This window comes from Emys orbicularis, chromosome 7 (assembly GCF_028017835.1).
Source record: "Emys orbicularis isolate rEmyOrb1 chromosome 7, rEmyOrb1.hap1, whole genome shotgun sequence".
NCBI classification, from domain to species: domain Eukaryota; kingdom Metazoa; phylum Chordata; order Testudines; family Emydidae; genus Emys; species Emys orbicularis.
The window spans coordinates 14,070,589-14,093,754 of NC_088689.1; the positions used below are offsets into that span (position 1 = coordinate 14,070,589).

The following is a 23,166-nucleotide window of genomic DNA, read 5'->3' on the forward strand; positions in this document are numbered from 1 at the left end:
TATCAGGGAAGATCCCTGCAGGAACCAAACTAACACCCCCCCCCCCCCCGCCATGAATTCTCTGGGATGAGTGCTTTCTCCCTCCCCCCACCGCGTGGCTGGTATCAGGGAAGATCCCTGCAGGAACCAAACTAACACCACCACCCCCCACCCGCCATGAATTCTCTGGGATGAGTGCTTTCTCCCTCCCCCCACCGCGTGGCTGGTATCAGGGAAGATCCCTGCAGGAACCAAACTAACACCACCCCCCCCCCACCCGCCATGAATTCTCTGGGATGAGTGCTTTCTCCCTCCCCCCACCGCGTGGCTGGTATCAGGGAAGATCCCTGCAGGAACCAAACTAACACCCCCCCCCCACCCGCCATGAATTCTCTGGGATGAGTGCTTTCTCCCTCCCCCCACCGCGTGGCTGGTATCAGGGAAGATCCCTGCAGGAACCAAACTAACACCCCACCCGCCATGAATTCTCTGGGATGAGTGCTTTCTCCCTCCCCCCACCACGTGGCTGGTATCAGGGAAGATCCCTGCTAGCAAAACGCGAAAAGCTCTGGGCCAATCCTCCCCCCCCCTTTGCACTTGGCTAAATGCAGGGAAGGATTTCTTTTCAGCCACAGGCAAACAGCCCAGTAGGAACGGCCACCTCTGTCCCCTTAATTAAATTCCCTTATTTCAACCAGGTTACCCTAAGCGATATCACTCTCCTGAGGATTACACAGCAAGATAAAGAACGGATGTTGCTTGAATGCCAGCAAACACCGGGACCATACGCTGCCAGGCTCTGTCAGGCAATGATACCAGATTACTTGCTACTAGCATGGCGTGGTCAAGTGTCCTACCATGGAGGACGGAATAAGGCTGCACTGCCCAGAAACCTTGTGGCAAGGCTTTTGGAGTACCTCCAGGAGAGCTTCATGGAGATGTCCCTGGAGGATTTCCGCTCCATCCCCAGACATGTTAACAGACTTTTCCAGTAGCTGTACTGGCTGCGAATGCATCCCAAGTGCTCAGGGCAAATTAATCATTAAAAATGCTTGCTTTTAAACCATGTTTTATATTTTAAAAGGTAAACTCACCTGAGGTCCCTTCCATGGGGTCATGGTCTTGGGTGCTGGCTTGGGAGGCTTGGGAGGGTACTTCAGTCAGGGTGAGAAACAGATCCTGGCTGTTGGGGAGAACGGAGAGCTGGGTGCTCTCTGCCAGCTCGTCCTCCTCCTCCTCCTCCTCTTCCCCTTCCACGGAATCATCAGGTGTACCTGATGAGATTATCCCCAGCTCGGAATCCACAGTCAGAGGTGGGGTAGTGGTGGCGGCCCCCCCTAGAAATGCATTTAGCTCAGCGTAGAAGCGGCATGTCCGCGGCTCTGACCCGGAGCGACCGTTTGCCTCCTTTGCTTTTTGATAGGCTTGTCTGAGCTCCTTGACTTTCACGCGGCACTGATCTGTGTCCCTATTGTGGCCTCTCTCCATCATGCCCTTGGAAATTTTTTCATAAGTTTTGGCATTTCGTCTTTTCGAACGCAGTTCTGCTAGCACTGAATCCTCTCCCCATATAGAGATCAAATCCAGTACCTCCTGTACGGTCCATGCTGGTGCTCTTTTTCGATTATCAGCCTGCATGGTTACCTGTGCTGATGAGCTCTCTGTGGTCACCTGTGCTCTCCACGCTGTGCAAACAGGAAATGAAATTCAAATGTTCCCGGGGCTTTTCCTGTCCACCTGGCCAGTGCATGCGAGTTCAGATTGCTGGCCAGAGCGGTCACAATGGTGCACTGTGGGATAGCTCCTGGAGGCCAATAACATCGAATTGCGGCCACACTAACCTTAATTCGGATTAACAATACCGATTTTGACGCTACTCCTCTCGTCGAGGAGGAGTACAGAAATCGAATTAAAGGGCCCTTTAATTCGAATTAACTGGCTTCGTTGTGTGGACGGGTCAAGCGTTAATTCGAATTAAGGCAGCTAAATCCGAATTAAAGTCGTAGTGTAGACCAGGCCAAAGTTGGCTACTCAAGCCTTCTATGAAGCACTACATCTACATCCTTCTTGGTTTCTTGTTATAATTTTTCACAACTCTGTTAATGAACTTCTTGAATGCAATGCGTTCATCTTTGGTGGCTTCTCGTGTGTCCAGTACTTCCATTCCTTCAATTGATATGCTCATTAGTTCATTCACATGATCAGGCGGAAGGTGACTTCCTTCAGAACAAAAAATTCTATTCAGTGATGAAAAAGAATGCTCAACTGTAGCTGTTGTGACTGGGAGTAGCAAGAGATGAATTCCTACTTCTTTCATCCCAGGAAACATAACACAAAGATCGGTTCAAGCCACTAGTGATGATAAAAAAGAAGTTGAAATGAAATCTTCATTCATTCATCATATGATATTCCACTCTGTGTTCAAATTCTCTATTCTGTCCTGAGTACATGGCAGCCCCATTGCTGGTAGTGCCTCACTCCACTCAACTCTCAGTGTTTTATAGGACAGGGATCTGTAAAAGCTACGTTGAGGTTGAGTAGAATCTAGAAGTCGCTGTTTTAGATTTTTAAGAATCAAGTCTGTGTACTTTTTCAATCGTCTTATCAAACACTTCTTGTCCTCTTCACTTAAGGATTCAATATAAATGCCTTCATTAGTCAACTTCTGGACTCAAGTCTTTGCTTCTTCCAGTACTTTTTCAATGGATAGCTCTCTGATTGACCCAAATGTAGCTTCTATTGCTGGACAAAGATCTACTACTGTTGTAGCAGATGCCTGGATGGCATTGTTTAATGACCCAAGTGGTTTCAACAGTAGACTTAGAAGAGAGAGAACGGCAATAGTCTTCTCTGAATGTAGTAGCAAAAGTAATCCACCAGCCTCACTACTTAGATCCATCCCATCTTGGTAGATACTTTCCAAAGCCAGTAATAATGGCTGGAGTAATTTTAAGACAACAGCCAAGGATCGCTCATGAGAAAGTCAGACGGTTTTCCCAGATTGGACTAATTTGAACTTCATTCCCAGTGTATCTTCTATGTTTTCCAAGATATTCAGTCTTTTTGGACTCTTGCTGAAAAAAGAATATAATGAAAACATTAAATTTATAGCTTTTTTAATGTCTTTTGAAGAGTCTGCAGCTCGTACTAGCGCTAGTTGGAGTAGATGGCCTCTGCAGTGTGTATAGGAGAGATTAGGGTTACACTTTTCTCTGAGCAAAGCTTCTACTCCACCATGTCTTCCAGAGAAGTTTGCAGCTCCACCAAATGCACAAACAGCCATCTGTTTGGGGTCCAATTGACAAGCATTTAACTCTTCTAAGATGTGGGTTGTCATAGATGCAGCCGATGTGTCTTCTATAACTTGAACATCTAGAAATGCATCTACTGGCCTACCACTGACATCAAGATAACGTACACAATGACTTAATACTTGATGTCCATTTGCATCGGTGCATTCATCAGCCATGTATGCAAATTTTTTGAATGTGGTGAGAGAGTTCTTCACTTTTTCAACTGTTGAGTCTTTCACTGTTGCACCACATGTTTCTAGCCAGTCAATTGAGTTTCTTGCAGAAAGATAGTGAGCATTTGCTGGTCTTGTTCGGAACCAGTGTTCAACTTCAGGATGAACAAGTGACAATGCACTTAACATTGGCCTCCAGTTTGTAGTGTGTGGTATCTCTTGCTTAAATAGAAATTATGATGCCACAGCCATGTTTGTTCGCATGAACTGTGTTGTGTCTCCAGCATTCTTAACGGCCTCATTAACACTCACCAGTGTTGTCCTTGGTCAGTGGAGACTCAGAGTTCAGAGGTGCTTTCACATGAGTTCAGTTCCCAGGTGGGGGGCAAGAAGGCACCTTGCTCGTTCCTCCAGCTGCTCACGGTTCGCTCTGGCCACTGTTGTTCGTTGTGCCACCGTTCACTCCATCGCTCTGTTGCCAATGGCCCTGCGCCGTCACCTTCTGCTGCCACCTGCCACTGTGACCTCTGCGAGTTGGTCTCTTGAGGTTCCACCCAGATCTCAGTGATTTCAGCTGAGCTCTCAGTGGGGGAACCTCGCTGCTAGTACAGATTGGACCGCCTCTTCCACAGAAACAGTCCCACAGCAGGTCTAAGCACTTAGACCTGATTATCAGTGATTTCAGCTGTAGTGGTCACTTAACAAAACAAAAGACTATCTATGGCAGGGATGGGCAAACTTTTTGGCCCAAGGGCCACATATGGGTATGGAAATTGTATGGTGGGCCATGAATGCTCACAAAATTGGGGGTTGGGGTGCGGGAAGGAGTGAGGGCGCTGGCTGGGGGTACGGGCTCTGGGGTGGGGCCAGAAATTAGGAGTTCAAGGTGTGGGAGGGGGCTCTGGGCTGGGGTAGGGGGTTGGCATGGGGGGTGAGGGCTCTGGGTTGCAGGAGGGTGGGACCGAGGGGTTCAGAGGGCGGGAGGGGGATCAGGGCTGGGGCAGGGGGTTGGGGCATGGATTGCGGTCAGGGGTGTAGGCTCTGGGAGGCACTTCCCTCAAGCAGCTCCCAGAAGCAGCAGCGTGTCCCTGCTCCGGCTCCTACACGGAGGCGCAGGCAGGTGGCTCTGCGCACTGCCCCGTCTGCAGGCACCACCCCTGCGCCTCCCATTGGCCCCATTTGCTGGACAATGGGAACTGTGTAAGCAGCGCTTGTGGCAGCGTGCGGAGCCCATTGCTGTTCCTACGCATAGGAGCCGGAGGAGGTATGTGCTGCTGCTTCAGGAAGGTGTGCGGAGCAAGCCCCGACCCCGCTCCCCGGCAGGAGCTCGAGGGCTGGATTAAAATGTCTGAAGGGCTGGATGCGGCCCCCGGGCCGTAGTTTGCCCACCCATGATCTATGGAGCCTAATCAGCTCTGTCTTTAAACAGTGGAGAGGGGCAGGTCAAATAGTACTTGTGACTCAGGCAGACCATCAAGCAAAACACCTGTCCCCACCCTCTCTTTTGATGCCCTCCATCAGCACAGGTTAAGTACAGTTCTACTGCTCTTTACTCATACAATAAGAATAACAACATTTCATTACCCCCCCTTCCCCCACGTTCAAGTGATTTGTAACCCAACCCCAGCCAAAACCTATCACTTGGGCAACAGAGCTCTGTTTGCTGGATACCTAGGTAGATTAGGTGTGAATGTAAATACAATCTGGTCCTGAAGGCTTTCCCCCCAGCTCCCAGCTCATCACTAGCTGTCAGGGAGAGCTCATTTAGACTTTGCTTACAAATCATCATTTGAAATTATTAGGTTGGCCACCATCACCGAAATGAATGCACTGACATTGTCATAAAAAACAACAGCTGTATAAGGAAGCTAGTCTATGTTCATACTTTTCAAATCTATTTTACTTTTTTCAGATACATGTATTTTATCATACACTGTATATGCTTTTAAAGTGTGTATTAATGTTTCAATTTCAATTCAAATTTCCAAACAGTCACTAAATTGGCAACACTGCATGTAACTAGTTCACAAAACTGGGGGGTGTTGGGGAAATTCAGGGGAGGTGTAAGGGGTGTAGGGAAATCCCTGCTCCCAATCCTTCCAGCAGATCCATAGATCCTTCCCCACTGTCACCACACCCTTATCCTTTCTCCTTTCATCCCTTCAAGTCCACTGTCTTTTGCTGCCCACCAAAGATGCCTGGATGCAGCTCCTTCAAAAGTTAAACACCATTGCAGCCGGGATGGCCAGACGAGTCAGTGCTGAGCAGCATAAGGCTGAGTTCACTGTCGCTGTCACATTACTAGCCTCTCACTGAGCTGGAATTTTTAAATGATGATTCCTGTGAGGCAGCTTATTTGTATGACTACTAAACTGCCAGAACTGATAGAGCTATGTTTTGTGCATTTAAAAATATCTGAAATTATTTCAAACTATATGCCCTTCTATCTTCATTGTAAAGCAGATTGTTCCAAGATATCTAAGAGCTAATATATTTAGTAGGATATTATCTTTTCCTCTTTCCAAACCGAGGATGGTCACCTCTCCTTTTTCCGGGAAATAAAGAATTTTTTCAGATTGTTCTGTAATAAACACTCGGAGTGGACAAAGAATCCACCATTTGCTCTCTCCCTTTCACTCACCTTTCCTTTTTTTCCCCTTTCCCCTCTCTTGCACCCTTCCTCTCTCCATTCCACGTGATGGGCCCTTCACTTTCACCGTGTGTGAGTGAGGTGGGATGTCAGCAATATCACTCTCACATGCTATCATGTGTTATGTTCAGTCTCCTGCACCAGGAAAAGGGGTGAGTCCTTGTGCCCCTTTTAGCTACACCAGGAAGAGTGCTGGGGGAAAGTTGGAGTCCTGGGAACCACATGGGTGTGGAAGGAGCTATAATAATAATAATAATTAATGGAGATATCCCATCTCCTAGAACTGGAAGGGACCTTGAAAGGTCATCGATTCCAGCCCCCTGCCTTCACTAGCAGGACCAAGTACTGATTTTGCCCCAGATCCCCAAGTGGCCCCCTCAAGGATTGAACTCACAACCCTGGGTTTAGCAGGCCAATGCTCAAACCACTGAGCTATCCCTCCCCCCTGTTATGCTGGGGTACAATGTGGTATGACTTAAGGTTGCAAACTTTCCATGGATAAACCACAATATTCTGGCAACTGCTTTGAAGACTATTCACTCATTTGTTTATATGAAGAGCAGTGCATTTGCAAGTATCATGGACAGAATAAAGTTAGAGTAAGCCTTCTTGCACCCTAACTAAAAATAAGAACAAACTTGGAAAATAAAAATGAAATAATCCTAACATGTTTATCTTTTCTTTAAAAAATAGCCTAAAATCAGAAAAAAAGTTGATTAGTAAGAGAACTGTATGCTTCTTATATTTTCCAGGGTTAATGTTTTATTAACTCTGATTCTCATTGCTGCTTTTTGGCGCAACATAACAGTTGCTTCTTTTTGTATAAAATATGACAATTCCAGTAAATAAATCACAGAAGCTAAGTGCTTTGGGCAAACAAACACATGCCTTATCTCTTCCAGAGAAGCTGTGGAAAATGCATGATAAATTGCACATTTCAGAGAACATGTTATGTCACTGTGAAATAACTTTGATTCATGATTATGTATTTATCTTTAAACAACTGACAAACCTCAGGGTATCTAAATTATTATCATTTGCTCTATGCTTCTGTAGCTTTTTTGCTAGAGAATCTGAATGACTTACAGTAAAATACTGCTTCTCCTTCCTTAGTCTTAACATTCTATAAAAAATGCATCATTTGGAGGGCAAAAACAGAAAATTCCTACTGCGTTTGATTTTGGATGAACTTCTGCTGAAAATGGTTAACAATAATATCATTTGAACCAATCATATTTTGAAAGAAATTAGGGCAAACATAAAACAGAAAAGGAGAGTGCTTGTTTTATGGGAGCTTTTATAGTACAATAGCAATAGAAAATATATAAATTTTGACTTATGTTTTCTGTATCAAATAAGTAAAAGGCATAATGGTAAATTTGTTCCTTTGAATTGTGTGCCTGCATACAAGTACTTTTGCAAATAAAGATTTTACGTTCACTGTCTTTCTTAATAAGGAGACTAAGATTGTTATTACTTGGTTTGTCACAAATAAGAGGGAAGGCCAGGAGAGGTGGCTTACACCAACTATTACTAATAGTTGTTGTTATGTTTGTTTTAAATGAGGGCCCAATCAGCATTGTGGCCGCGTTGTGCTGTGCGCAGTACAAATATATATTAAGACAGTCCATGTCCAGAAAAGCTTACTTATTGTTAATAACACTGGTCTACAGTTTTTGAGAAGTCGTCTGCTTCAGAGATAAAATGTGCTATTTATTATGTATTTTGATGTGCTGAATTCAAATATGACAATTAAAACAACTGATTGGCTTCTGTTTCTAAGATATTTAAGTTTTTACATTTTATGTCTATGTATATTGTGTAGCTAGTAGAGTTTTAATCATAAATTGTAAACCTAGGTCTTTTCATGTGTTTATGGTTGCTTTACATGATAATATTTCACCTGTCCTGTTTATGTAACACTTTAAAAATCAGCAAAAGGGTTATATAAATAACATTTATTATGAAACAAAAGGCAAAAAACTATTCTGTACATAGTTTAGTCCTATTCAGTGTCTACTTGGCGCTTCTTGGCTTGTCTCTTGCATTCATTAAATGGAGCATCTCTTGTCACTGTCCAGCAATCGTCTGCAAGCATTGATGGGCTCCATTTGCCCTGATAGCGTTTCTCCATTGTTGCAATGTCCTGGTGAAATCGCTCGCCGTGCTCGTCGCTCACTGCTCCGCAGTTCGGTGGAAAAAAATCTAGATGAGAGTGCAAAAAATGTATCTTTAGTGACATGTTGCAACCAAGGCTTTTGTATGCCTTGAGGAGGTTTTCCACCAACAACCTGTAGTTGTCTGCCTTGTTGTTTCCGAGAAAATTTATTGCCACTAACTGGAAGGCTTTCCATGCCGTCTTTTCCTTGCCACGCAGTGCATGGTCAAATGCATCATCTCGAAGAAGTTCACGAATCTGAGGACCAACAAAGACACCTTCCTTTATCTTAGCTTCACTTAACCTTGGAAATTTTCCACGGAGGTACTTGAAAGCTGCTTGTGTTTTGTCAATGGCCTTGACAAAGTTCTTCATCAGACCCAGCTTGATGTGTAAGGGTGGTAACAAAATCTTCCTTGATTCAACAAGTGGTGGATGCTGAACACTTTTCCTCCCAGGCTCCAATGACTGTCGGAGTGGCCAATCTTTCTTGATGTAGTGGGAATCTCTTGTACGACTATCCCATTCGCAGAGAAAGCAGCAGTACTTTGTGTATCCAGTCTGCAGACCAAGCAAGAGAGCAACAACCTTCAAATCGCCACAAAGCTGCCACTGATGTTGGTTATAGTTTATGCACCTCAAAAGTTGTTTCATGTCATCATAGGTTTCCTTCATATGGACTGCATGACCAACTGGAATTGATGGCAAAACATTGCCATTATGCAGTAAAACAGCTTTAAGACTCGTCTTCGATGAATCAATGATCAGTCTCCACTCATCTGGATCGTGAACGATGTTGAGGGCTGCCATCACACTATCGATGTTGTTGCAGGCTACAAGATCACCTTCCATGAAGAAGAATGGGACAAGATCCTTTTGACGGTCACGGAACATGGAAACCCTAACATCACCTGCCAGGAGATTCCACTGCTGTAGTCTGGAGCCCAACAGCTCTGCCTTACTCTTGGGTAGTTCCAAATCCCTGACAAGGTCATTCAGTTCACCTTGTGTTATGAGGTGTGGTTCAGAGGAGGAGGATGGGAGAAAATGTGGGTCCTGTGACATTGATGGTTCAGGACCAGAAGTTTCATCCTCTTCCTCTTCCTCGTCTGACTCAAGTGAGAATGATTCTGGTGCATCAGGAATTTTGTGATGCAAAAGTCACTTCACCACAAACATAGCAGAAGTTATCTGCACTGTTCACACAAGTACGAGGCATCTCTGCTCACTTTGCCTAAACAGAAATGTGTCCCTTTGCAAAATCAAACACTGACAAATAAGAGAGCACGGCACTGTATGATTTCTAGAGCTGATATAGGGCAATTTGTTCAGCAGAGTGATGTAAGCTTCGTTATGATTGCATCATCCATGACTTCTAGGAATAACATGATGCAATTCATATTATGTATGACGCAATACCAGCTTCAGATTGCATCATTCATTGTTTTGCCTAAAAAGCAAGTACTGTCCAAACCCAGTCATAGATTTATTCTTAGGGCTGGTCTACACTAACCCCCCCACTTCGGACTAAGGTACGCAAATTCAGCTACGTTAATAACGTAGCTGAATTCGAAGTACCTTAGTCCGAAGTTACCGCGGTCCAGACGCGGCAGGAAGGCTCCCCCGTCGATGCTGCGTACTCCGCTCGCCGAGCTGGAGTACCAGCGTCGAAGGCGAGCACTTCCGGGATCGATCCGGGGCACTTCCGGGATCGATCCGGGATCGATTTATCGCGTCTTAACCAGACGCGATAAATCGAACTCAGAAAATCGATTGCTTACATCCGGACCCGGATGTAAGTGAAGACGTACCCATAGATCCAGTCAAAGATGTATTTTCGTCATTTCTGGTTTAAATTGAGATCCCTTCCCTTTATAACTCACTTATCTTCCGCCATTCCCAAGTCAAGGGTCGTATATACTGACCCAATAGCATATCTTGAAAACTAGAGCCAATCAACAATTTTAAGCGTCATTTTCGTTCTCAGTGACCCAGAATTAGTAAAGTTTGACTACATTTATTTCAGAAGCATTTTGGCTGTAGAGCAGTGTAATTTATTTGTTTTTATTTTTGTTTACTGTTTGTATTTCAGTAGCACTAGAGACTCTAATTGGGATTGTCCTAACACATACTGAGAGACATTCCCTGGCCAAATGAGCTTACAATCTAAATAGACAAAGAATAAAAGAAACAAGTACAGAGAGGTGAAGACCTTGCCAAGGTCACATAATAGGCTATAGACAGGGCCTACAGAATTCAGGATCCAGTGGCCGATCCACTACATCACACTGCTTCCCATTAGTGTACAGTCTAACTCCACGCTTGCCTCTCTTACCCTCTTCTCCCCTTCCCATTCCCTTTTGCTCCCTTTCCCCTCAGTGTCCCCTCTCCCTTCACTTTTCTATCCATTTAGCTCATCCATTCCTAACTAAACCCACTCCTGCACACAAAAAATTATTGTATGAACATGATTGTACTGGGGTATGCTGGCCCTTTAAGCCTAAGGGGGACCAGAAGACTGTGTCCCAGGGATGTTGGTGTGAGCACAGGATCAGGAACTGGCCGAAACCGGAAGAGAGGATTGGGAGTTAGCAGTGGGATGGGAAGATACCAGGACACTGTTACTTTAAGGGCCCAGGAGCTGGAACTTTGTATTGCAGGGCTCCCCTCTCTGCTGGCCCACTGGGAGGAGCTTTCAGAATGAGAGGGGTATATATGCCGCCTTCCCTCTCAGAAACAGGTGCATGCTGACAGAGGAAATAAGGCAGAACTGGAAGGCTAGATTTATGCTAGGCAGAATAAACGCAACATGGTCAGTGGAAGCATAATAGATGGGTACAAACTATGCTGGTGTTATGATGGAACTTGTGTTTGGGACACTGAGGACTATCTTGAATTACTTTTGGGCTACTCACTCAGTTTCAGGGGAGGGTTGATGATTACCATGAGACAGTCTACACAGATAGAGGATGCTATTGAAAATGCTTTGGCCATAAGAGGGAGCCAGGTGGACGGTGTCCTTGCTACACTGATTCCTGGGGAATTTCTGTGCCACTGTACACACGCCGAATTCATGTCGCCTGCAGATTTTTTCTCTGCAGAAAATAGATTCTGATGGAGAGGCACTGCAGTTACACCTTTTGCCCACCAGGAGATGCTGTGATGCCAGAAGAGAGGGCAGCTGGCTTTGGGCCAGAGCAGCCAGCTGTGGAGAGGGAGGGGCAGTGGCAGCCTTCCTCGGAGTGCCCTGCCTGCAGGGCCAAGTGAGAAGGGATATGGCATGGGATATGGGGGAGAACACAGAGCAAGGTGCATGGGGTTCTGGGGGGTCACATAGACTGGGGTTCAGAAGGACTAGTAGGGGTGACAGACTGGGGCAGGGGCACAGGAGCTAGTGGGGTGACAACATTGAGCCAGGGGCCAAATGGGAGTGGGGATGCAGGATCACATGGGGATGGAGTGGCTGAGTAGGGGTGCAGGACCACATGGGGACAGGGTCAGGGGGTGCAGGGCCACATGAGGACAGAGGGGAGGGAGATGCAGGGACACAGGGAGGAGGAGTGGCTGAGTGAGCATGCAGGGACTCATGGGGATGGGGAGAGGAGGGCAGGGGCAAATGGGGATGGGGGGAGAAGGGGTTACTGAGTGGGGGTGCGGGGACACATGGGGACGGGGGCAGATGTAACTGACTGAATGGGAGAGAACAGGAGTCAGCCAGGATCTACATGGGAGAGGCTCCCCAACTCCCTAACAAAAAGGTCTGTCCCATACTTCTTCCACCCACACCCAACAACCTTCCAGGTTCACTCCCAGGCTCCTTCTCAGCAATTACTTCCCTCTCCCTCTGCTCCTCCGTTACCCTTCACTCCCCCAAGCCTCTGCACTCCTTCCAAGGGGTACAGGAAATACGTTTCTGTATTGTAGTTTAAATTAATTATTACTCAAAGTTCTGTATTAATATGCCTAGTAAGGAATCTATTTGTCAAAAAACATTTCCTGAATCTTTTTTGTTGTCTGTATTGTTACAGACATACTTGCTGACTGGTATTTTGAAATCAGTTGCCAAAATAATTGAAACTGATTATATTTTCTTATTTTGACAAATAAAATATAAAGAATTTTGAATAATTTTAATATATTGTGTGCAGAATTTTAATTTTTTTGGTGCAGAATTCCCCCACGAGTAAGTGATATTTGCCACCATTGTATTGTTCACCCTACTCATGAGGTATAGCCCTTTTCCCCAGTCTTGTCTATTTAGACTGTAAACTCTTTGGGGCACAGACTGCCTGCCACTCTATTTATACAGTGCCTAGCACAAAGAGGCCCATTTTTAGTTGATTAGGTACTACTGTAGTAAATATTGATTGTGATAATAACTGCTCTTATAGTTTTTATACAATTCTCCTTGATTTGTAATGCAGTTGTAGAAACTTTAAAATATTTTTTTTTCCCAATAACAAACTGGTATTTCTTTTTTGTGTGTGAATCTAGTGAAGCTAACATTAAAATGGCTCCTTTATTTTTCTTTTACATCTTTGTTATGATAGGAGAGGACTCCAGAGCTCTAGAAATAAGAGGCCAGATGCTTGGCTGGTGTGCATAATTATAGCTCCACATAAGCTGAGGATCTGGCTCTGTTTTTTATCAGCTGCTCCTGGACCCCTGTTCAGAGGTCCAACAAAAAGCCTAAGCATGTCAGAGGTCTCATTTTGAACTTAACTGCTGCAATGGGACGAATTTCATCTACATTCCTTTTGTAGATGCTACAAAAATCATAACTGTTCTTAAGTTGTGGGTTTTTTTAGGTGGGAGGGGTTCATCAGATGTGAGGGATTTTAATACATCTTGATTTGTTATCCACTAGATCAGTGTTCCCCAAACTTGGGACGCCGCTTGTGTAGGGAAAGCCCCTAGCGGGCCGGGCCGGTTTATTTACCTGCCGCGTTCGCAGGTGCGGCCGATCGCGGCTCCCACTGGCCGCGGTTCGCTGCTCCAGGCCAATGGGAGCTGCTGGAAGCGGCGGCCAGTATGTCCCTCGGCCCGCGCCGGTTCATCTTAAATTAGACTAGATTAGACTAAATACATCTACAAAAATGCCTCTAAAATATTTGCCACCTATGTACTGAAAATAACATATTTATCTATTGTTAAATTTACTGCAGTTTGCTCTCGATTCTTATCTCCACTGAACTGTAATAAATTTTGGTTACTTGGAGGTAGTTAAATAGAAACTAATAATTGTTTTTCATGATGGAAGGGAATTTGTTTTCTTCCCTTTATATCCAGTAGTTTGCTGCATATTTAACTTGCCTAAACTATCATTCCTCTTAGTATATTTGAACCAGTTGACATTTATATGTACTTTGCATTTTGCATGTAAATGGAAAAGTTTAATAGCTTTGAATCTCAAATCAAAACATTCAGATTTCTCTCTTTTGCCTTGCAACATGACAGACTCACTCTCTAAATATTTACAGACAAGAAAGAGAAATGAATACTTATGCTGATTTTGACCTAACATTTTCAGAAATATCTTCAGTGCTTGATTAAACATTTAAGCTCTGAAATGGGAAATGCGTATCACTTAGTGAGCACAAAATATGGAAACATGACTAATTGTAAAAACTCATTTTAGAACCTTATCGCTTTTTGGGTTTGTATGCTGCTCTGTGTTCCTTCAGCTGCTAGAGGCTTGAGGCTTGGTAACTCAAGAAGTATATGGCTGCAACCATTTATTCCGATAGTTAATTTTAAATGAACAGATTTATGAGACTAATAAAAGGAAAAAGCTTTATAATGACACAAATCCATTGCCATCACAAGTATTGGGCTATAACTACAAAGGGAACTTTAGACTCAGTGCTACAATACCTAATGTGTCCTGACCCCAGGTGGCTTTCATATCCCCGAGTCAGGCACCCAGGCTCCCTATATGATCCATTAGGAGAGCTACAAGCCTAAGAATGGGATTCACTAAAGCCAATATGCTGAGAGGGAAGTGTGATTAACTTGAACAAGAGTGTTGTCAAGCTTAAAATGAACAACAGTATTGCCAGTGTTAGGCCTAAAACTTCCGGAAGCTTTATAGAGCAAGCTTTGCAAAATTAAGCTGCAACTTGTGGTCAAAAGACACCTGCAACCAGACAACGTTTTATGCTGATTCCTACATGGTAAAATAGGTCATGCCCACGGGTACCGCTTATTAAGACCACTTTTGAAACTTGTGGTTAAGAGACGCTGCAGCCAGAGAACTGATTCCTATGTGGTTTTGATGTGCTAGGCCTTCAGGCATAGGTTATCAAAATAACCTTACCCACAATCAAGTCAATAGCCATTTAGAGATAAGTTATATCCTTGTAACCTAAAAAACTAAAGCACCAATTGGCTATTAGAAAAACCACAGTCAAGACAATGGGCTATATGGAAATAAGTTATCTCCTTGTGCATAACTTATAAAACTAAAACAACAATTGGATATCAAAACAACCACAATCACAATAAAATTCGGCCTTCCCTAATTGGTTAACCTGCTTCAAAACATGGTGGGCAGATGAGATTAAATGTGTAGCGCCTCAGGTGGGTTTGTGTGTGTGTTTGATCGGTCTGACCCACACCCCCCTGAACCGAGGAGACCTGAACCGAGTATCTGTACCTGGCCAGTGCAAAGAGCGGTCGACTAAAGGGTAACGTATTCTCGATAGGGTAAGGTTTTGAAGTAAAATAGTAGGTTGCATGCAGAATAAGGTAACGGAGTAAAGAAGTCTGGGTTGCTCGAGCTGATTTGATCTCAAGTTGTACTGACACTATAGTATTAAGAATGGTAGTGTCAGGATAATTTGATCTCAGGTTATATTAATGCTGCAGTATTAAAAATAGTAGTAAAAGTTTAATACTACTGTTAAGTTGTTTAGAAATAGTAGTAAGTTGTTAATCAATTTATAGTATCTTTGTACTTGTGTTTATGAAGGGCAGGAATAGTACTTGTAAGGTTGAGTTAATGAGTAATAATAGCTTTGCATGTACTCGTGCCTGTCATCAGTAAAAATTGCCAATGTTAAGGACATGCTTTTATAGTAATAAGTAGCTAATGCATAACATTACCTGTACTTGTGTTTGTTTGTAATATAATTTGTCATTTATATTAATCCTTGTTCAATGCTGGTCTTTAATTTTTCTTTTCCTCTTCTGTCTGTGTTGCATTTATAGCCGTAAGTCATTAAAAGCCTTTCTTGAGGAATAATCAGTAGTTTTAATTTCTTTATACGGACACCACTTAACCTCATTACATCTGTGTTGAGTGGTGGGCCCTGATGTGTATCCCCTTCTTCCTATATCTCCGCAGGGAGTTGCCTACTAAACTAGCCAGGAGGAAATGCTGAGAAGGGTGTGACCTAAACCTCACCCCTCAAAGGGAGTTAGGTGCTTAACTCTGGATCAGGGAAAAGTGCCTCCCTCCACTTAGGATTCACGGACATGAACTCTTGCCTGGATTTAGGTGCCTAAGCCAAGTCAACCTTTTGGTGTGCGTGCCTTTAAGCCCAACAGAATCATTCTTATTCTCTCTTATCCAGTGCCTATACTGCAGTGTTTGGGGCATTCACTTGGGAGGTGGATGACCTGGATATTGGTCCTGCTCCAAATCAGGCAGAATGGGGATTTGAACCCACCTCACCCACACTTTGTGAGTGCTCTTTGGTATTAGGGGGCATCCCCTGCTGCTGCTGGCTGTGTTTTGTGGGAGGTCTGATCCCGTAGATGGCCTCTGAGAACACCTACTTGAGCAGGGCCGCCGACAAGATAGGCAGGGAACACCTAATTTTAGGATCCTGTCAGGTGTTAGGCACTGAGAAGCTCAGTGACATCAGGATTTAGGCAATTTTGCACTTGCCCATTAGCAGAAATTTAGGCACCTGGAGTATTTTACCAAAAGAAACCTAAGTGCCTAGGTACTTTAGGCACCTACAGGGTTGAGCAACAACTGAGTAGGGACTTTGAGGATATAAATTTTGGATTTAGGTGCCTAAAGTGCCTCTAGCCCCTGGTGGATCTAATCCATGGTAGTCTCGGTTTTGTATGAAAGAAAGCATATTAAGGTGTCCACTACAAAAACAGCATTTGCCAACAGTTACTACACTTATTATTTAAGTGTTGACACTGAGCTCACTGCTGTGTATAACATGAAATCTGGAGACTCCCTGCCCCAGAGAGCTCACACACTAACCAAAGGAGGCAAACAGGATGCTGTGGAAAATCCAAGAGGGGATGACAAGGTTTATATATGTTTGTGGACTGACTTATTTATTTAAGTCTAAGTTTATATCTGTCCATTTATTATTATTTTATTATTGAGTCACTTCTTGTGGACACAGTGATAGAAGTGAGTCATTTGGGGGGATAGGAATGAAGGATCAATGGTTGGTTGATGGGCAGGCCAGAAAAGGACGGCATTCCATGGATGACATAGAAAAAGACATGGATATAGTTATCAAAGAAATGGCTAGATGGGTCATCAACATCATTGTGAGTGACACAGACTGGATGACATGAAATGAGACTAGATTATAGAGGTATGCAGAGTTGGAGTTGTTTCACACCTTTTTTAGTATTATGAAAATATGGGAAACGTGCTACTATCTCTCAGATTCCACTGTACCAGGTCTGAGCAAAAGCTGCTGTTTGCTGTGACTAATAAGTTCATATCACTAAGTTTGTTGAGAAACAAACTGGTAAATACAATTTTCTGGTGTTTGTGATCATTTTTTCCATTTAATTAGATATGCAGTGTTGTCTATTAAAGCCCATATTTAAGTCAATTAAAGGGGGATGGGACAGTCTGTAAATGTGAGGGACTAATTGAGAAAAGTATCTACAGACCAGCATCACTGGGCCTCAGATTAAAGTTTTATAAGTAGAAATGGAAAATAATCTGTATCACACATTACAAAATGATCTTCTTTTTCAGGGCGCTCCTAAACCAATTGCCATTGAGCCTTGTTCAGGAAACAAAGCAGCCGTCCTTACTGTATTTTTATGTCTACCGAGAGGATCATCAGGAGTCCCACCCCCTGGTCAATCAGGTAAGAGTCACATTGGTAATCTTTAAGATTATGATCCTGCAAAGCAGTCTGCCTGGGAAGAATCCCAATTTAATATACTCAGTGTGGACATAAGGGTCTGCCCAGACAAGTCGCTTTTAGGATCAGGACCAGTAGATAATGGGTACTTTAGTATACTAGCTGATGAATTTTCATTATTAAGGTTGCAGTTTAAATTTAATCTGACATCTCAAGTGAAATGACCATGTATATTTCATACTGGTGAGCATTCTCCACTCAGCAGCTGAACACATCAGCTTCTTTTCAGGTTGCTTTGAACCGAGAGAAATAAAACGATCCTGACATTACCGAATCCATTGAGTTTGCTTTGTGTTTCCAGTTAGCCCTTTCAACCTCTTTCAGTTAGAATGCTAGCATTTCCCAGAATGCCAGCAAAATGAATGCAAGGGATGTGTGAGTGTGTATAGCTGCTTCATTAGTGAGGTGTTCACTTTGGAAATCATCCCAGATCACTTTAAATTGGCATTTCCATTATCAGGGAGCATTTCCCATCGTAATCCACCTCATCTGATTTTTGCCAGATTGTTCTACAAAACTGTTCTTACAAAATGGCCTTGAACAGAAAATAGCTGTGTGTGCTCCATTAATCCTTTGAATGCTAAGTGTGACACTCTATATCTTGGGGGAGCACCCTGTAACCCCCATATTCCTCATTTATATATAATTGTGATATTGCATATAAAACATGCCATGTGAGGTACTGGGGAAAGGTTATGATCTGCTGAAAGCCATTGTTCTATCTAAATATGTATATCATCAATGCTTATTAAATTATAAGAATTGTGTTGTATGGTTTTCACTAAAATATGCTGTGGATTTGGGAAGTGCCCAGATACTAGCTCTCCAGAGACAACAACAAGGGAGATAACCAATGCCTGAGTGGGTGCCGAACAGACATCACCAGCCATCGTCCAGCAGAGGATTACAATTCAATGACTCATTCACAGGAGACACACTGGGGTATTACTTCAACTTGTGACTTAGCAATGCCCACCAGACCTGCCTGGACTTGTGTTCTCCAAGCACATGAACTGAGGGTATAAAACAGAACACAGGGGTCCCAGGCTTTGCCTTTTCCCCTCCCCCCACCTATGCTGCAAGCAACAAGGACATTAAGAAGACTGAAAACTCCAGCAGGGGAGACTGGCCCAGGTTTCAAGGGTGAAACCTGTGTACTATGAACTGCAATATCCAGTGGCGTGAGAGAAAATACTTAATCTAGATGTTGCCCAGGCTAGTAGGGTTGAGAGTGTAGACTGCCTGCTTATATTTTATTTTCTTTTGGTAACCTCTCTGACTTTTTGTCTATCACTTATAATCACTTAAAATCTATCTTTTGCAGTCGATAAACTTGTTTTACTGTTTATCTTTACCAGTGAGTTTGCCTGAAGTGTTTGGTAAATCTGCTCAGGTTTACAAAGGCAGGTGTATATCCACTTTCCATTGATGAAGCAGTGAACCAATTAATAAACTTGCACTGCTTGTCTTGAGCAGTGCAAGATGGAATATTCCTGAGGTACAAGGCTGAGGGGATTCAGCTGGTGCCTTTCTCTGTGTGATTCATGAGTGGCTCTGGAAGTATTCATGCAATCCAGCTAGGTGTGGGGCTCCACATGCTGTTGTGCTGAGTGATAACAGCCCCTGGAAGGGTTTGCTGCTTGTCACTAGTAAAGCATTGTGAGAGACAGCCCAGGCTGGAGAGTTAAGGGGGCACAGCCATCTCACAGTCCCAGGCTGCACCCCAGGGATCCCGTCACACTAAGTATAATATATATTTTATTGTATTATATATAAAATGGTCATGACAAAAGAGTTAGTAGAGTAATCTGGCACAGATCAGATCTGGTAGATTATTATAGGAGTTGCCAAATAATGGAAATGCTGTTTCAAAATTAACTGGGATACTTTCCAGAACGACTACTTCCATAATGAAAAGTAAGGTATGTAGTATGTGCGCAGATACTGCTATATGCTAGACCAGAGGTGGGCAAACTACGGCCTGCGGGCCACATCCGGCCTACAGGACCGTCCTGCCCAGCCCCTGAGCTCCTGGCCCAGGAGGCTAGCCCCCGGCCCCTCCAACGCAGCCTCAGCTCACTGCGCTGCCAGCGCAATGCTCTGGGTGGCGAGCTCTTGTCGGGCAGCACAGCTGCAGAGCCACGGCCTGACCCAGTGCTCTGTGCTGCACAGTGGCGTGGCTGGCTCCAGCCGGGCAGCGCAGCTGTAGCACCACCAGCCACCGGTGCTCTAAGCAGCGCGGTAAGGGGGCAGGGAGCAGGGAGGGTTGGATAGAGGGCAGGGGAGTTCGGGGTGCTGGTCGGGGGTGTGTGTGAATAGGGCTCGGGGCGGTCAGAGGGCGGGGAACAGGGGGGTTGAATGGGGGCTGGGGTCCCGGGGTGGGGGGGGTCAGTCAGGAAGGGAGGGGGTTGGATGGATCGGCAGGAGGCAGTCAGGGGCAGGGGTTCTGGGAGCGGTCAGGGAGAAGGGGTGGTTGGATGGGGCAGGGGTCCTGGGGGGCAGTCAGGAAGCAGAGGAGGGGTTGGATGGGGCGGCGGGGGGCAGTCAGGGGCGGGGGGGGTCTGGGGGCGGTCAGGGGAGAGGGAACGGGGGTTAGATGGGACAGGAGTCCCGGGGGGTCCATCGGGGGCAAGAAGCAGGGGGTTGGATGGGGGTGGGGGCCGGGTCACGCCTGGCTGTTTGGGGAGGAACAGCCTCCCCTAACCGGCCCTCCATACAATTTCGGAAACCCGATGTGGCCCTCAGGCCAAAAAGTTTGCCCGCCCCTGTGCTAGACAGTGTGGTTTATAAATAACTTGTACTCTTAAATAGCCAAAACTATATCCTCTTAACCTTCAAAAATCCATTTGAGATTAAAAAGTATTGAATAATGACGATGGGCAGAATTGGTTGCCCAGTGAAGAAATCAGCAGGACCAATAGTTATTTCTTCCCCTTTTGGGCTGATCACTATCTGTTATATTAAAGATTCCTTTCTTTCCTTTAGCAGTGAGGTGAGGATTTAGTTTTTCAGATGCTGCTGCTTTTGTGTTGGAATATCTTTTCTGGAAGTATTATGTAAATAGGGGTGATACTGTGGGGAATGGTGATCAGGGAGAAGGGTGCATAGAATATATCTGGTTCACATTTTAACAAAATGAAGCAAAGACATAATCATGATTAAAACCCTTACTTGTTTTCTTCTTAAACAGAAATCTGTGATAAGAAAAAATAAAAGTAACTTCTGAAACCTGAGATTAAGATGTTTCTCAGTGTTTTTTGTTTTTATTTATTTACCCATGATGTTTATCTATAGTAAAAATAGTATTTGGCAAGTTATTTTTGAACCAAATTTGCTTCACCTTTTGCTATTTTAAAGAATAATCACCACCCTGTGCTGTGATTCACTGGTCACCAAAAGAATGTAATTTTCAAAGTAGGAGTTAAATACAGAAGTGTGGGTGCGCCATTTTGAACATTTGAGTTTACATGGAGTTCACCATATTTATGTTTTTACAGTTGAAAAATGACATTGTCTCCTGCTTCTGCTTTATTTTATTACTTATTCTACCTTACATTAGCTTTACAAGCAAATATTTCAACAATATTCCTTTGTTTATTACTAGATTCTTTGTCAGACTTTTAATGTTTATAAATCTGTGAAATTTTTAAATCCCTTCAGCAGCTTTCATTTCGTTCAGGGTCAAAAGAGAGCAAAACTGCTTGATGTTTGCAACTGTGCCGATTCATCCATTAGATTATATTGCTATAATCTTTTTTCTTAAGTGTAATGAATTTTGGTACTTGTGGACTGCTATCACTGTATGTAGTCATGCATAAGGTAGGCAGAAGCTATTATGCAAGTTTCTTGGCATACCTGTAGCTCTGCTAATTCATTTCATTCCTATCCTGCAGCACTACCTGCTGTTTCATTCTTGGGCTTCCTGGGAGCAGACACTGCCAACTGTGCCAAGCTGTTTGAAATTATATGGAGCTTTTTGCTGCTAACATATGTTTGCTATGCAGTCGGTTTCCTTTAAGACTGAAGCTAAGTTAAAACAGTGACGTTCAGGTTGAGGGAAGTTATACGTTCAATAATTAGACAACACCAAATAATCTTAGATTATCATGTTACTTGTATATAACTTCCCTAGAGCTCTTTACATGCATTTTAGGATAAAACTGACATTGAAGCAAATAATTATTTAACAATTATAAAATAAGACAATAATGTTGATTCTCATTTTATAACAAAAGAATGTGGGGTTTATTACTGATGAGCTTATAGCTGTAAAGTGTTGGAATAGAATAAATATTTTTTCATTCTGGTTTTAAAAATCCCAGTAGTCAGGAGGCCTAATTCTTCTCTCAGATGCCCAGGCACACTTCTTATTGAAGTCAATGGAGTTATATTCCTGTCTTTGAGTGCAAAAGGGTATATAGGAGACAAACAGTTTTGTTGGGCACATATATAAAGTAACTGTGATGGGGTGTTCACCTCCACACAAACCCTGAATGGAGTAATATGGGTCACAATGGACCTGCTGCACCTCGAGGGAAGCCAGTGATTGTTAAGCACTAATTGAAGATGAAGTCCAGCTGTGGGAGGAGCTGGGCTAGATGTATAAAGTCAGAAAGTGAGCGCAGAAAGGGGCTGGAGGGAGGAGGTCTACAGTTACTTCCTAGATGGAAAGAGAGTTGGAGAGGGTCAAGGAGGAAATCCAGAGAGAGAGTAAGTGCTAGGGTCCTGTCCTGACTAGGCTGTCTCACAAGAGGCCTAAAGGGGCCACAGTGTGAGCAGCTGAGGGAAAGGGGCTCCAGATGGGTCAAGAACTAATTCCCAGATCTAGTCACAAGGAGGTGCACGTGGGGTGAGTGGAATCTCTTCACATAAGCACTAATTAAAAAATAAATTTAGCCTGGATTTGAGGAGAAATGAGAACCAAATCCCTGGTGAGGGATATCAGTAAGGTGCAGATCAAGGAAAATTTACTGTGTTAGAAATTAATTTTTAGTAGCAGATTTGCTGAACAGATCACACACCTTCTCTTGCTCCTTAGCTTTGTCTCCTCAGCTGCTTTGTAGCGAAGCATCAATATTAAAACCCAAAGGTTCAGACATAATAGCTGTTCTCTATACAATGCATACATAAGGTGTAATAAGAAAAATAGCTTTTTCTAAGACATAAGGCCCATATGTGTCCTCCACGTTTTACTGTACCATGCCAGAGATCATTCACTACTGTTACAATCTCTGACCTTAGACTTAAAGTACCCTAAATGCTTCATTGTACCAAGGGAGAACTGTTAGTGAGGGCAGCTGTTTGCAAGGTTTTAACAAGGACTAAATTATACATCAGAAATGGTATGGGCAGTAAACAAAACAAATCAGACAATAAGAATGTGAGGGATAAGAGGATAACACGTGAACTGTTTATTAAAAAAAAGATGCCAAAGATATGAGCAAGTGAAAGACTAAGGCAATGTTCTCGATGGGGGTGTAATTTCTAAAGCTCACTAACATGTTGTGCATTAATTGGTCCAGGTAGACCCTGCTGGTGTGCACTAAAGGTTCCCTCATGAGCTTTAACATAGTACTGTTTCAAACAGCACTATTAAAACACACCAGTAGGGTCTATACAGATCAACTAATCTGTAACATATTAGTTTGCTGTACAGTTCGCACTCCTGTAGAGTGCATTACCCCACCATGCAGATTAGTCCTAAGAAATGACTAATTCAAGGCTTGGATGTACAGCTCTGGGGATATGTTGAACAACATTGAGAGAATAATCCAGC

At 43.7% G+C, this 23,166-nt stretch overlaps 1 protein-coding gene across 1 annotated transcript in view; it reads left to right on the top strand.

Moving 5' to 3' along the window:
- Nucleotides 1–23,166, top strand: part of ATRNL1 (attractin like 1) — a 1,044,719-nt gene that overhangs the window by 934,868 nt on the left and 86,685 nt on the right. The window contains exon 28 of the mRNA XM_065407744.1: nt 17,219–17,333. Coding sequence (XP_065263816.1) covers nt 17,219–17,333 — 115 coding nt within the window. The remainder of the gene's footprint in view (nt 1–17,218; nt 17,334–23,166) is intronic.